The following is a 16,821-nucleotide window of genomic DNA, read 5'->3' on the forward strand; positions in this document are numbered from 1 at the left end:
TTTAACCTTTAAAGCTGCTGTATTTTTAAATGGGTAAATTTTATTTAAAATCCCACTAAAGAACCAGGGTAAAAACTATACTAGTTTATATGAAGTCAAATTGCAGTAGTAGATTTATTTTAGCTCATTTATTATTAGCCTCACACCCAAAATATTTCTCTTTCAACATTGATGCCTCCCAAATTTTGGTTTCATTGAACTAACTTAATTTCAAGATTCCAGTCATTCAAAGGTCTTCTAGAAACCTAAGGCTTTAAAATGGGCTTTCTCAGAGAACGACAGGAACCCTTGAAGGTCATACTGAACTTGTTAATCATTAAATGTATCATCTGGTATTAAAGAAATTAAGTCATTTCTTTAAAACAGGGCAATCGGTAGATGAGTATTGTTGAGTCCGTGGCGGGAAAATAGACACGAGAAGCAGCTGGAGTTCTCAGTTTCTTTTATTCAGCGTTCAGCTTACAGGAAGATGGCTTCAGCCTCGCCCAAACGCCTCGCAGCCTCTTATATAGGCAACTCCCGGGTAAATGGGTTACTTTTCCCGCGCCAGCACCCGCGCATGCGCACGGCGCTGGCGACAGCCTGTCTGGTCCCGGGCAGCTTTGCACCTGCCCGGGACTGCCTGCAAACGCCCGAGCCATTTGCAAGGCTCGGGACATAACACCCCTTTCCCCCGGGCTAAAACTACTACCAACATACAACATTTATTTTATACGACAATTTGCTCCCCAGTGCTCCCACTGTTTACTGGCTTTTGCCTTGCCAGCAATGTTATGTAATCTTCTAGGTACTTAGGAGATTTCTTTGCTCTCTGTGACCTTCTTAGCTCTGGATTACTGGCATAAGTTCCCTGACTGGAGGGAGGCGTGAGCCTGTTCTCTCTATTGTGCCCTGGTGTCTTCCAAGGACTGTGCCCCGATGCCTGGCCTGCTTGCTTGCCCACCGGGCTCGTCAGGCCAGGGCTTCTGTTACTTTGTGACCTGGTTGACCTACCTAGCTGTAGACCCTCAGGCCCCTTGAAGTGATAGCCGCTGCTGGGCGTCTCTGTAGAACCTCCTAGGTCAGTCCAAGACCTGTCAGGAGGCTGTCCATTCCCTGAACCCCATTCTGTGCTCGGGCTCGTGTGGGTTTCTGTACTTTCCCAAAACTCAGGTGTTCCCTGATTTGTGCTAGGGGTGTTGTAGTCGGGACTTGGTTCCTCGACTAGCTCTGTGTATGTTTGACCCCCTGTAGGATTTGGGGTAAGGTCAGGCCAACCTTGGGAATTGTGTGCCAGCTCTCTTGCAGGGAATGATTTGTTGGGATGCCCCCGGGTATCCTCCGTTGCTGGAGTGCTGTGTGATGTGTGTGGAAAGTGAGTATGCCCCCGGGGTGACTCCCTGGCTGGAGTAGGCGTGAGTGCCTGTTGTGTGGGTAAGCTCCATGACTTTCTTTTCGGAGCAATTGCGGAACCTGGGACGGGCCGTTTGTGGCTCCCTCAGTGGAGATGGGCAGTAGCTCTTGCCCTTCCCTTTGCTCCAAAGGGTCCCCCTCCCCCCTGGAAAAGACCCAGGAGTCTCAGCAGAAAAGTCTCGCCTAGGGCGAAGTTGGTCGATGTGCCGACGCAGGACACGACCGTTGTCCAGGGCAACCTCGTAGGAGAGAGGGCCTGTGATCCTGGACACAGAAGCGGGGACCCATGTATGACCAGGCCCGTAATTGCGAGCCCAAACCGGGGCACCCACAAGTAGTTGTCTAGGTGCCCTAGGATGTGAGGTAGATGAAGGCAGTCTGTCCGGATGCAACCGGTCAAGTCTAGTAGTAAGTTGGCGCCCCCAACGAAGTTCAGCTGGACTTCTCCCTGTAGAAGTGGACGGTGTGGTGCGATAAGAAAGGAGAAAGTCAGCCAACCTGTGATGCCAGTCCCCGTAGGTGAGTCTCTTCAAGGCGTCCTTTGCGATGCGCACCATGCGTTCAGCCATACCGTTGGTGGACGGGTGAAAAGGCGCAGACGTGGCATGACGAATCAGGTTTGCCTGTAAGAAAGCTTGGAATTCGGAGGAGGTGAATTGAGGGCCGTTGTCGGACACAATGACATCTGGCAGCCCGTGTGCAGCAAAAATCCCCCTCAGTACCTGAATAGTCTTTGCAGTGGTGGTGGATGAGACAGGCACAACCTCAAGCCATTTTGAATGGCTGTCAACAAGGACCAAGAAGAACTGGCCCTGAAAGGGCCCAGCGTAGTCAATGTGCACCCTAGACCATGGGGACTGTGTTTCCTCCCATCTATGCACAGGAGCTTGGGGCATCTCTGGGCGAGATCGTTGGCACAGGTGGCATGCGTGTACCTTAGCCTCAATACCTTTATCTAAACCAGGCCACCACAAGTGGCTTCGTGCAAGAGCCTTCATACGAACAATGCCAGGATGACCCTCGTGGAGGGATTCTAAGACCCTAATCCTCATTGAGGTGGGAATGACAACTCTGTTTCCCCAAAGCAGACAACCCTGAGAAAGGGACAGTTCGTTCCTTTTGGACCAGAAACTCTGAAACTCAGGACTAGGGCAGTGCTCAGGCCACCCGGACAGGACCCAGGAGCGGACACGTGAAAGTGTGTGATCTGTACCTGTTTCAGCGGTAACATCCCTGGCACTAAGAGGGAGCTCGGGCAAGGCTTGGATTGATAGAATGTTGACAGCTGGCGCGGGGTCAGCTTCTACTACTGGCAGAGGCAACCTACTGAGGCCATCAGCATGGCCCATTTCTTTCCCAGGCTTGTGGAGTAATGAAAAATCATATGCAGACAAAAAAATAGACCACCTAAGCATTCTAGGGGAAATGATGTGGGGAGTCTGCTTACGTGTGGTAAACAGTCCCAGCAGAGGCTTATGGTCAGTGAAGACCGTGAAATGCCTGCCATATAGAAAATCGTGGAATTTTTTAATTCCAGCAACAACAGCCAGAGCCTCCCTGTCTATCTGAGCGTAGTTGCGCTCGGCAGAAGACAGTGTTCTGGAGTAGTATGCAATAGGAACCTGAGTTCCATCAGACCTGAGGTGACTCAGGACAGCTCCAACCCCGTAGGGGGACGCATCACAAGCGATGCACACAGGAAGAGACTCGTTGAAATGTGCAAGAACACTGTTAGAAGTGAGCAAGGCCTTGACTTCTTTAAAGCAAGCCTCATGTGCTTGTGACCACAGCCACACAGCTTGTTTGTCTAGTAGCCTGTGAAGAGGCTCAGCTACACTAGCTTTATGTGGAAGAAAAGAATTGTAGAAATTCAGGAGGCCTAAGAAGGCCTGAAGTTCGGCCTTAGACTTTGGCCTGGGTGCTTCTAAAATAGCAGTTAGTTTGGATTCAGCAGGATGAATCCCAGCAGCATCAATTTTGAATCCCAGAAATTCAGTAGAAGGCACCCCAATCTTGCATTTGTCTTTTCTGAGCTTGAGGCCTGATTTCCTGAATCTTAACAGGACAGCCCTAAGCCTTTCAGCTAGAATGTGTGTGGAGTCTCCTGCAATCAAGACATCGTCAAAGTAGGGGCAGACCCCTGTGTCTAGTTCCATAGATAATGGAACCCCTTGTAGCTTCACGTTGAGTGACAGCTTTTTCTTCATGGGCTTGTGTGTGCCTGTCCTACAGATGCTTCTTCGCGAAGCGCAAAAACCTACCCTATTCTGGCTGGGGAGTCTGGTACCCTTCAGGCGTTCTTCTTGGGGTTGTGCCTTTCGTCGGCCCAGACACACAGCTGCAATGTGCCCTAGTTTGCCGCATGCCCGGCAGGTAGCGGAGCGGAACTTGCAGTCGGTTCTCCTGTGGCGACCTCCACAGCCGATGCACTTGAGCGGAGCCGAAGAGCTTCCCTTCTGGTTCCTTCCTTCGCGGGGTGTAGACGGTCGACTTCCTCGTCCGGATCCTCCTCGGAGTTTCGTTGGACGTCTTCCTGGTGCACGGACGCACCCTCTGCACACTGCTTCTGATCGGCCGCATGTTCTTGACGGCGCCGCCTGCTGCTTCTTCTGCGGTGACTTCCCTTAAGGCGTCTTGGAAGGATAATTCTTCCTTAGCGAAAAGTCTCTGTTGTAGCTCTCGATGCCTTAACCCGCACACGAATCGGTCCCTCAGTCGTTCCTCGAGGTCCTTGAACTCGCAGGGCTTGGCGGCCTTCCGTAACGCGGCGATGTATTCCTTGGCTGACTCACCGGACCGTTGATCCCTCTGTTCGAAGGTGTGGCGCCATGAGATAACGGACACCTTGGGGTGGAAGTGCTCCTTCAGCAGCTTCTTCAGGTCTGCGTAGCTTACAGACTCTACTGGGACAGGTGCTGCAAGGTTTTCTGCGATTTCGAAGGCGTCTTGGCCGCAAACGCAAAGCAGGGTGGCAGCCTTCAAGCTATCTTCCGTCACTTGGTTTGCCTTGAAGTAGTTCTCCATTCTGGATACGTAGGACTCCCACCGCTCTGGATGTGAGACATCGAATTCCGAAAGCCTTCCAATTTTCGCCATCTTCGGATCTTCAGGAGACGGGTCTATCAGCCAGCCTACCGCCGAATGCGCACCGGATTGGCGGGCAGCTGCCGAGTCGACGCCGTTCCTCTTCTGCCGCTCAGGACTCCTTGGGTAAGCTTACACTTTTTCCTTTCCAGGTAGTGCAAGGCATCCCATCCTCGTCGCCAGTGTTGAGTCCGTGGCGGGAAAATAGACACGAGAAGCAGCTGGAGTTCTCAGTTTCTTTTATTCAGCGTTCAGCTTACAGGAAGATGGCTTCAGCCTCGCCCAAACGCCTCGCAGCCTCTTATATAGGCAACTCCCGGGTAAATGGGTTACTTTTCCCGCGCCAGCACCCGCGCATGCGCACGGCGCTGGCGACAGCCTGTCTGGTCCCGGGCAGCTTTGCACCTGCCCGGGACTGCCTGCAAACGCCCGAGCCGTTTGCAAGGCTCGGGACATAACAAGTGTGTTTCCCTTAAATTAGAAATATACATTAATAAAAAACATATCTGGGCCAAGCATTCCTAAAGCAAAGCATTGTTCAGAGACTGCTACTTCAGAAATTTAAAAGTCCTGCTTATGGTAGGCACCAAGACTGGATTCATTTTTGCTGCTTAAAATGGAGATAAGTAAATTCAGAGATTTGGATCCTGAAGATCCAAAACCTGTTTTGATCGGCCTATGTCAGGTTTCTAATATTTCCACTTTTTCCCCTTTCAGAAAAAAAGAATGTTAAGGTTAGGGCCTTCTTTATGATTTCAGAATATATTCTTTGGCACATTAACCCATGAACCTTAAAAATGCATTTTGCATTTCAGATTTTTGAATCTGAAAATCTCTGATAATAAAGTGTATTTTCATAAGATAACCAAACCCCTTTTATACTGGTTTATTTCTAATATTTGTAAAATGTTTCCAGCTCTAATTGTTATTCAGTTCTGATAAGGTATAATATAATAATGTAGTCATTTTGTGTCACATAAATTCTATTAACATTTTTTTTAAATATGTAATTTTTTTCAGTTATGTAAAGGAATTTTATTTAGAATATAGTGATACATTTACTAATAGTGTAAATTACTTTGAATAGTAAAATAAACTGTACTTATCCTTATTTACAGGATAGTGTGCAAACTATTGAGTGAAATCTATGAGCATATCCATTGCTTGTACAAACTCTCTGACACTGTCTCTATGCTAGATATGTTGCAGTCATTTGCCCATGCTTGCACACTGTCTGACTATGGTAAGTAATTTTGTTTCTTATACTGAAACTTATACCCTCTTTTTTATAACCATACGTACAAAATCATTAACTACAGGTAGTCCACTTATTTTTTTTAACCATATCTACAAAAAATAATTAATTACAGGTAGTTCTTGTTTAGCAACTGCCTTGCTTAGTGACAGTGCACAGTTACAATGGTAGTAAAGTTGTAAAGTTATTTTTAAGATCAATCCTCACATTTATGGCCCTATAAAACAAAGAAAAGCTTGAAGTGAGATCATAAGCTCAGTTGCAGTTTCACATGGCAATCACTATGCTTAACAATCAAGTTGCTAGTCCCTGTTGTGGTTGCTAAATGAGAAGTACTTGTAGTGACACCTAACATAATGCAAAAGAATACTTCAGTAAGGTTAAAAAAATTAAACAATAGCATCGGCAATAATTTAACAGCCTCATTCAAAGATTGCATTAAGATGTATTTTACAGTGCTATCTTATTATGACAGCCCATACCTTAGCTATAGTGATTTTTTGGCACACAGATTAATATTTGGGTAAAATGCTATTCTTTTATAATAAAGTTAAAGATAGAAAATATAATATTTGAAAACCTTTTGGGCAGCATCTTATTAATATTGTTGATAAAGATTGGGGTATAAACATGTTGCCCTCCAGCTATTCCACAATTCTGACATTGGAAGTCTCTTGGAATATTGTATCTCAAATGAAACATATTTCAAAAATAGCAATTTACAATTACTTTCTTTGATTCTATTCCATTCCTGCCATTGCTTCTGATTTCTAAAATAAATATGCAACTGGCAAGTTAGACTTATTGAATTAATTAAGGTTTAAATTGGAAGATTTTGCATATATGTTAAGTTTCACTTTGTTTAATTTAGGCTGCTGGTAGTGGCATTCCTAATGTATTTGATATCTGGACTGGATCATTTTTAACAGCCCCTTCCTTTATTGCTGAGAGCCAGTTTGGTGTACTAGCTAAGGTTTCAGACTAAAAACCAGGAGACTATAAATTCTTACCCTACCTTAGTTACAAAGCCTCCAGGGTGATCTTGGACCAGTCTCTTCTCTCAGTCTTATGGAAAAGAAACTGGCAAGCCATTTCTGAAAAATGCTGCCAGGAAAACTGCAGGGAGTAGTTGCCAATTGTGACTTGAAAGCACTTTTTCTCCCCTTCATCACTGCTGTGCTACCACCCACCGCCAAACAGCAGATTGGCATGAAGGCAGTAACAACTCCACACCCGCTGTTAGCCTCCTTATGTTTTAAACAGCATTCCCTTTATTCCCTGCATTCAGAGTGGACCACACACACACAGCCCTCCTTGTCACACCACTGGCTGGAAGGGCTGTACGGGTTTATGAGAATAAGCTTTAATGAAATTTGGAACTTACTTATTTATATGTAGGATTGCATTATTTCTCAATTTTTACATGTTCTGCAAATAGTAATATAAAAATTTAGGAATAATGCAGTTTTACACATTGTATACATTACATAACGTATACATTTCTGGATGGTTCATAAACCAAGGTGTAAGTAGCTTGTGTTACAATATACTTGACAATAACAAATGAATATTAAAATATTTTATTATTTTTTTTCCTTTTAGTACGTCCTGAGTTTACAGATACATTAGCAATAAAGCAAGGATGGCATCCAGTTCTTGAAAAAGTACATTTTGAAAAACCTGTTCCCAATGATACCTATATCACAGAAGGAAGTAATTTTATAATAATTACAGGACCAAATATGAGTGGAAAATCAACCTACTTAAAACAGATAGCTCTTTCTCAGATTATGGCACAAATGGGTAAACAATAGCTTCTCTGAATGTGTATGTGTTCGCTAAATTTTTGGATTGCAAATACAAATGATATCGCAGTAGCGACTGCTGCCTGTGGATAGCTCTAGATTGAGCTGATACAGCAAAAGATTTCTTCCTCCCATATTTGGGCCGATGGGTATCAAAAAAACACTCAAGATATGTGTGTGTGTGTGTGTGTGTGTGTGTGTGTGTGTGTGTGTACGTACATGTACCAATTATGATTTACAAATAAAAGGATATCATAGTGTTTAAAAATTATGTACATTTTTTTTACTGTTTCACAAATTTGACAAAGCTAAAATTAGTTCAAATGCAGTAAACCTATGAACATCTGGCATTTGTTTTGTTTCTTTCTTTAATCTGCAGGTTCTTTCGTCCCAGCAGAATATTCTGCTTTTAGAATTGCTGAACAAATATTTACCAGAATAGGTATGGATGATGATATAGAAACAAATTCATCAACATTCATGAAAGAAATGAAAGAGGTATTTATTTAATTGAGTTAGAGATTGTTAGTTAATAAATGGCCTTGATTCAGATTTAATTGATTCATAGGTTATATTCATAAACAGATGTTAGATGCAGTTATTAGATCAAAATGATACCAGGTGTGTCATGATGTCACCATATAAATGAGGCAAATGTCATGTCTGTGTCTTTTTGCTTCGTAGGATTCAAAACATTGAATGAATGCATATATATTTGTCTCAGGATAATGTTGCAGGATCCAATCTGGATCAGTCATAGCACACACTCTGCTGGAGAAAAGTTCCCTGAAGATGGGTTGCAGCAGGAGTCCAAACACTCAGAAGATGAAATCTCTGGTCCCAGTGACTAACCTAAATTGGATCCTGCAACATAAAACAATGCAAATATCTTCTAACAGTATTTATTACTGTTGTTATTTTTTGCTTTATTATTTTAATGGGTTCTAATGTTTGTAAACCATCCAGAGTCATCTCTGGACAGGATGGGTGGCACATAAATTAAACAAACAAACAAATAAATTGGTGTAATGAATTGTATTGTTTTGTGTCATACTGGTGTAGTGACATCTTGACATAGACAGCTTTATGACCTACTTACTTTCCTTACCTATAGTCCCTTATCTGCACCCTTAGATCACTTGAAAATAACTCTTTTTCAGTTAATTATATATATTTAATTATATGTATTTATTCTTTTAGGAAAAATGTTTAAACAGACATAAAATCCCCAAATTTTGTAAGGGGTATAAATCCATGCGTTAAGTTATAGTCCAAAAGAGTTTCCATGCATACAATCAGTTGTCTTGTGAAAAAGATACAATAAAGAAAGTAATAGTAAGCAAAAAACAGAAATCAAAATAGCAATCAAAATGGAGCATTCTTACCTACTACACAGATATGTTAAACTTCTGTCAGCATTCCTCTTTGCCTCCTGTTTAATAGCCTAAAGCAGTGATGGCGAACCTTTTAGAGACCGAGTGCCCAAACTGTAACCCTAAACCCACTTATGCATCGTCGGGTGCTGGGTGGGTGTGGCCCATAGGCTGGGTGTGTCCAATTGGAAGGGTGTGGCCCATTGGGTGGGCGTGGCTGCAGTGGTAACGGCAGACTGGTGGGACTAAAAAGTTCAATCAATCAATTCCAACTTTGCAAGACCCTTTTTTTCCCGTGAATAGTTGAAATTGACTGATCGATTGAACCTTTTTTTTTTTGCACATGGCATCGGAGGTCTAAAGCGAAAAGGTTTTATAAAACCCGGCTGAAGGCCAAGGACTGGGGCGACGGCATGTGTGCCCACAGAGAGGGCTCTGAGTGCCGCCTCTGGCACCCGTGCCATAGGTTTGCCACCACTGGCCTAAAGGTATCCATTTGTTTTATTTATCAAATAAAATATTTGCTGCCTATATCTCCGTTCACGGCTACTCTGAGCAGTATTGGATTCTGACAAGCCAGTTTTCATCAATCTTGGTATGCAATTTTGTTATGATTTGTGAAGGAGTCTAGGTGTTCTTGAGCAATTTTACATCATGGAAGTTCATGTCCGATTCTTAGCACTTTTATCCATCAGCCATACTTTGATCTTCTCCTGATCTTCGACGTATCATTGTTCTAGTCCACTCAAGCATACAGAGTCCCCTTTAATCCATTCACTGAGACATTTGCATTGATTATATGCACTTTATTAGATTGAATATTTTATCATGTAATTCATTAAGTTCATTATCCATCATAACACTGGAAGAGGTCATTTGCTGGGCAAGCCTGCAAGGTAGTTACTTTCTTTTCAAGCAGGGTTTAAAGGTTCAGCTAAACCTTATTTGCATTCAAACTACTAACAGGTTTAATACATACAGGATTGAATCCTAAATTTTTACTTCAGTCTTATTATTTGAATAGTGATCTAACTTGCTGAAAGTTGCTTCTTGTGTAGATATGAATGGAATATATGATTATCATTATTTCTACACTGATGTCTCTTTTTAAAGATGTGTTATGAATTTAGAAATTTAGATCAAACACAGGCCCTGCTGAACCAATTACTTACATGCAAAAAATTAATCAAAGATGATTGCTGTACAAGCATTTCTTTTCAATTACTCAAGCACCGCGAAAGATCAGCTTACAGCATAAAGTTATGCATGCATTTGCTTTTGTGAAAATTGAAACAATTGTGAATGCAGAAAATTCTTGAATTGGGCTATTGGTGCTGATTAATGATTTGTTTTTATGTGGCAGCTGGTTGACTGTTACTAAACTAAATTTCCTGTCTGGATTTTGAGTAGGAAATGAAAATATCTATTAGTGGGATTTATCCACACGTGGAATATTAATAATGAAATTTGATGTCTCTTTCATTAGGTAACATACATCATACAAAATGCTAATGACAGATCACTTATCATAATTGATGAGCTTGGCAGAGGTACCAGTCCTGAGGAAGGCATTGGCATATGTTATGCAGTCTGTGAATATCTTCTAAATTTAAAAGTAATATTAATTTTTAAATCCTTTTTCTTATACCTTCTTTTATTTTTTTTCTCATTTCAACAATTCAATTGTTGTTTCCTTTTGCAGGCATTTACACTCTTTGCTACTCATTTCTTGGAATTATGTCAAATTGATAACTTATATCCCAATGTGGAAAACAATTACTTTGAAGTGCAGCATGTAAGAAGCAATTGTGAAATTAGGGAGAAAATTGCTTATACTTACATTCTTTCTAAAGGATGCACAGAGGAAAAAAATTATGGTAATAGTCCTGATTCATTAAGGCTTATGACAACAGAAACAAGTAGGTTTCAGTATATGATCTGCATATGCGGAGAGGATAATCTAGCACAATAGTTTGCACATGCAATTTTAGTTACAGTATGGAACAGTATGCCTTTTATTTATTTTTTAAAAAACAAGACTATTAATATTTTATGATGTGTTCCTTATTGAGTCTAGTTACTTTTATTAGCCTCTCCATTTTGCAAGATGTTTTATTTCTTGTCACTAATCAGTATTTTTCTCATTGTGGCATTTGAAATACTACTAGGAATAGATGAATTTATATTAGGGTTCCGTAAGTTTTCATGGACCAGGATCTAGTTCCATCATTCTGTTTTGAGTTGACACATATTATACAAGAGTCAAATTTGTTAGCATTGAGATTAGGAAAGAAATGAAATGCATGTAATACAAGCTGTAATAATTACGCTGTGCATGCTGTGTTCATTTTCTTGTCTCGGCCTCAATAAAATAGGTGTTTCTCAAATCCATAATAGTGTCTACAGTTTAAGTTGTCGAAAGACTGTTGATCTGGAAATTGCTGTAATGTTTGATATCTTTGAGCCTAGGTAGTTACTCTGTAGGATTCAGAATATAATATCATATGTGACATTATATGACAATATGACAATTGTGATATCGATGGGTTCTTGGCAGATGACAATATTTGGAATAGAGAATGGGGGAAAAGAATGATACATAAATTTGTTTTTAAAAATATAGAAATCTGGTGTCAACATTGTGCTTTTGATGTTGTAAACATGATTAAGAAATAGACCCATAAAAGTATGTTACGTTGTTTAGTCATATTGTCTTCCCAATTTAGCATCACATCTACTTGAATTCTCATTTTGATTTTTTTTAAATGTTCTCTGAACATTGTTCTGATCGGCAAGCTTACTTTAAATCCTGTTTAAAAAGGAAATGTGCCAAGGTAACACTGGCTCATGGTTAATATTAATAATAGGAAGGAAAGAGTTTGAACTGCTTTTCATCCGGCATTTGGCAAGTCAGACACTTTTATTAAACAGCATTATCTTTCACATTAAAAAAATGGCTTCGTTTTTTTTTACATTTAGGCTTGAAAGCTGCAGAGGTTTCCTCTCTTCCATTATCAATAATATTGGAGGCCAAGAAGCTAGTTATTCTTATTGATAAACAAATGATGGTATGTATTATATTAGCACATAACTTCAGAATATACAATGCAGTTTTTAATGTTATATGCTATTATTGACATGCTTACTTTTTATTGAATTTTATTGAAAAAATACTTTGAGATGTGCACTCTACTTTTTTTTGTAGTGACACGTGAAGAAATATACAATATGATTAAACCACAGAAGCCATAGAAATATCAGTAACTATGGCAATAAAAGAAAAATGACTATGTATGTATGTATGTATGTATGTATAAAAGCCATAGGTTTAAATCCTAACCTGCACTACACTTTGATTTGTTTAATCATGTTTCCCCATTGCAATAAGCATAATACAGTTTGCAGATCAAAGGCTGAATTCACTCAATTCAACAAATCATATTATTTTTCAATACAATAAAGGCAGAGAGTTGAAGGAATATGTTGGTTCTTATCCAATCCAATTCAGTATTATATTGGCATTTTAGGATGGCATGACAGCATCTCTGACAGATGGCTCTATAAAGCCCAACACCTCACAGGCAAAGCTAATGATTCCTATTAGAAAGCTTTTTCCAATGTTTCACTGAAAACTGCTTTCTTGTAGCTTCAGTCCTATAGTTTAAGTCCTACCCACAGGATCAACAGAAGATTAGTTATGCTTTGGCTTCTGCATTTCAGCCTTTCAGGTTTTAAGACTGCTATCATATTTTCCTTATCTATTCAGGCTAAATCTACCAAGCACTTTAAATCTTTTTTCATAGGACTTGTTTTCCAATCTTCTTTACCGTTCTGTCCATTCTTCTGATGTTTCCCAGGTTGTCAATGTCTGTCTTGTAAAGAGTACATCAGAGCAGCTAATTGATGGAGAACAGAGCAGAAGAGACATCATTTTCTATGATCTGAATGTTTTGTATTTTGTTTATGTGTTAACATTTTTAGCAGCTGCTGCCTTTTCTCGTGTACTGCTTCCAATTCATCAAAGTTCTCACATTTTGTTTTTTCATATCAAAATGCAATAGCTTATATTCAAGATTTAAATTTTATTTATATTTTGTTTTGTTTTATTTTTATTTTTTGATTTTCAATCAATGTTCAAGGATCCCAAGATCATTTTGAATGCTATTACTTCCTACTTTTGTTTTATCTGAAGTTCTGACAAACAGCCCCTCTTTCAGGTCTTTATAAAAATATTGTCAAGCACAGTCTTACAATCTTCCATTTAGATATTCACCCAGGCTGGCAACATCCATTTATAAGCAGATAAATTTAAATATTCTCTAGACTAATCCTTCATCATTACCTTGTCTGCATTAAATTTCAAATGGTTAGTCTACAGTCAGTAGTGCCATGTATACTGGATTAAATATTTCTCCTATGCCTCATGAAAATGACATAAATCTTTGTCATAAATGTGGCAGCACAGAGCTTCAAATCCACATTTCTCTGTTTACTCAAGAAGTAACAGGCAGAAGACTACATCGCAAAAACCTTGCAGCACAATCTTCTAGCAGAAAAGTTATTTTGATTGTTTACTGATAATTGGCTAGTATTTTTTCTTTTTATTTTACAAACTATCCCTACCAGACAGAACAGTCTAATATTTCAAGCTTTTTTTAAATTAACCAATCACCCACACCCCATATAATGTTTTTAAAGAAACTGTTAAACTTTTCTATGAGAATGCAAGGGCCTCTTACTGTTAGCATGGCAAAATTTTGGTAGTTATATCAAGTAATCACCCTTCATATTTTGACAGAATGTGTTTACTTTTCAGTGAAAACTGAAGCTCAGTAAAAAAAGGTGGACATCATGACATACTTTACAGACCAAACTGTATTATATAACAAAAACTGGAGAATTCCCAATTGATTATTTCCAGCATTATTGCAGCATCCGGAGTATTTGCAGGGGAGAAAGCAAGCTGGCTTTTCCTTTCTCCTCCCATATTCTAGTTATTATCTACAAATTGTTCTCCCATGAAAGTTTTCCAATGTAGTACAGAAATTGGAGATGCTTATAAGGAATAAAAGAAAAATGGATGCCTAAGTCAGTCAATCTTCCAATTATCTGTTACCATTCCTAGTGGCAATTCTATTCAACTAGAGTGCTGAAGGATAATTCTGGTGTTGTCTTTTTCCTATATAGATCACATGCATCACAGTTTCCAGGAATGGGGTACTGCCACTTGTATGCCATACAGGTGATCCTTAGCTTACAACCATTTGTTTAGTGACCATTCAAAGTCACAACGGCACAAAAAAAAATAACTTATGAATGTTTTTCAGACTTAGGGCAGTTGCGATATTGCCACGGCCACGTCATCAAAATTTGGATGCTTTGGCAACTGGTTCATATTTATGATGGTTGCATTGTCCCAGGGTCATGTGATCATCATTGTGCAACCTTCTGATAAGCAAAGTCAGTGGGGAAGCCATATGCAATTAACAACCATGTTTCTAACAACTGCAGCGATTCACTTAACTGTGGCCAGAAAAGTCATGAAATAGGGCAAAACTACTTAATAGCTGTCTTGCTTAGCAACAAAAATTTGGGCTTAATTGTGGTCATAAGTCTAGGACTACCTATATTCAGAAAAGGGATAAAGGTGCTCCAATCAACTAATGTCCTATAGCAGTGATGGTGAACCTTTTAGACACCGAGTACCCAAAAACCGCCCCCCCTGCCCCTGCTCCACCCCTGCCTGCCCATGCCCCCCCATTCCCTACAGCAGATCGCCCAGGAAACCCTGCAGCGTCACAGCAGTCACGCCCTCTGTCCGCACCCCGCAGCATCATCTGCACGCAATGGGGCATGAGGGTGGAGTCTTGTCCCTGCTGTCCTGCTGCTATGTCTTTGGCTGCGCTGCTCTGTGCAGGCTGCACCCGGGGGCAACTCTCCTCCGGGGGGCTGTTGGTGAGGAGGGGGCCATGGGGGGAGGCAGGGCTGGGGCAACAGCGCGCGTGTCCACAGAGAGGGCTCTGCGTGCCACCTCTGGCACACATGCCATAGGTTTGCCACCACTGTCCTATAGATTTGCCAAGTGCTATGAGCAAACAGGTATAGGATCTGGCTGGAAACATAAACAATTTGGAGTAATGAGCAGGAGGGTTTTCATCCCAGCTGTTTCACTTCAGATCATGTCTTGTTCCTACAAACTCTTACTCTAAAGTTTAGTGGCAAGTATAGGTCTGCACTATATGTAGCTTTGCATTCTCATCTTCTACAGTGATTTAAATGATTAACATGAGAATACATTAATCAACTTGGATAACTGACATTGTGAGCATCCTAAACATTCAGATTTTAATATGTGTGTGTCCTTTTAAATGAACAGCAACAGCAAAGAACAGATCCTGAAATGTTAAAGGAGAAGGCTATGTATCACTTAGCAAATAGATTGATTCAGACTGCTCGCAACTCTCAGTTGGATCCAGACAGCTTGCGAATATACTTGAAAGGTTTGAAGAAAAAGTATGAAACTGATTGCATTGCCTCTGAACAAATAACTGCAGATGTCAGATGTCCATAAATCATGTACACTCCTTTCTGCAGGATTAACTAATGCAGATACAGTTGAAAATTATTTTAATGTGAACATTATTTTTTTATAAATCACTACATTTCTGGAGTATTTCTTTGTAATATATAGTTATCATATTTTAATTGTACAGTAAATGCATTCTTAATTAAACTGGAAATATTAACAAGAACATGTAATGAAATTATTACTTTTTAAAAAGCCACAAAATTAAGATTAACTGAAAGCTTTTATTTACAAAAGGTCTCATTTAAAAAAAACATGTATTGATTCATTCATTAATGTCACTTATAAAATATATAGTACTATACACACAAATGAACTGTCCTTTGTCCAAAAGTAGACTGAGAGAGAAAGAAAACAAAGCAACAACAATTTGCTAATCACTTTATTAGAGACTTAAAGAAATCCATTTTTGGCTAGCTAGATGCATTGGCTTAATAAATATATTTCTGTTGTTTTTTCTTTTTAATGTTTTTCTTTTATTTTCTTATATTAATGATTATTACAGTTTACGTTAAAAGAAAAGAAAAATGCAAACAAATCTAAACATTTATATAATGTTATATTATATACTTTTATTTAAGTTTGATTGTATGAGCTTCATTATTCTGTATAAATCAACTTTTTTACATCTTTGCTCCAAATTTTGTATTATGGTTCGTTGCATTTGCCCCCACACACATATACAGGTTAACAATATATTGTTCAAAATAATATATTTAGAAAGTATTTACTGAATGTATTGCATTAATGGCATTAATGATAGACATTCATCAGCACATATTGAAGGCTTCATTTGAAGTTATTTGTTTATTTCAATAGAAGAGAATATTTGTACTTTGTAGTTATGATATTACCTAGCTTGGTAAGGAAACATCTGCAAGAAAACCACTAAGTTCAGGGCCCAATGTTTATTTGATTGATTTCTGTACCTACCCATCTCAACAAGTGAGTCTTGTGGTGGATATTAGAAAAATAATTTAAAACATTAAACAATTTTATAAAAATGTATTATGTAGATACATAGATAGAGGGTGGTCTTCTAGGAAGCAGATTGTACAAGAAGCAGTAATACATTTTGTTATGTTTAACAAATGTTTGTGACAGGATTAAAATAAGCTCTTTTCATACTGAAGTATCATAATAGCAGTATTTCTTTGAAATACAATTATCGTATATTAAGTGCATGCAAAGAAAATTGTGCAGCATCAACTGTTTTTAAATGTGAATATGAAGCACAGTAATACAAGAAAAATTGGAAGTGTTAAAATTCGTCTCTTTTTTTTACAACAAAGCTGTGTGATTGTAGAATATGTTTGCTACTGTGAG

General features: G+C 39.5%; 1 protein-coding gene across 1 annotated transcript in view; it reads left to right on the top strand.

The window, feature by feature from the left end:
• Positions 1–16,409, top strand: part of MSH4 (mutS homolog 4) — a 59,277-nt gene extending 42,868 nt beyond the window's left edge. The window contains exons 14-20 of the mRNA XM_039327190.1: positions 5,595–5,719; positions 7,334–7,534; positions 7,916–8,034; positions 10,396–10,524; positions 10,612–10,786; positions 11,889–11,977; positions 15,286–16,409. Coding sequence (XP_039183124.1) covers positions 5,595–5,719; positions 7,334–7,534; positions 7,916–8,034; positions 10,396–10,524; positions 10,612–10,786; positions 11,889–11,977; positions 15,286–15,480 — 1,033 coding nt within the window. The 3' untranslated portion in view covers positions 15,481–16,409. The remainder of the gene's footprint in view (positions 1–5,594; positions 5,720–7,333; positions 7,535–7,915; positions 8,035–10,395; positions 10,525–10,611; positions 10,787–11,888; positions 11,978–15,285) is intronic.
• The last annotated feature ends 412 nt before the right edge of the window (positions 16,410–16,821 follow it).

This window comes from Crotalus tigris, unplaced genomic scaffold (assembly GCF_016545835.1).
Source record: "Crotalus tigris isolate CLP2741 ecotype Arizona unplaced genomic scaffold, ASM1654583v1 scf7180000024358.1859470, whole genome shotgun sequence".
NCBI lineage: Eukaryota > Metazoa > Chordata > Lepidosauria > Squamata > Viperidae > Crotalus > Crotalus tigris.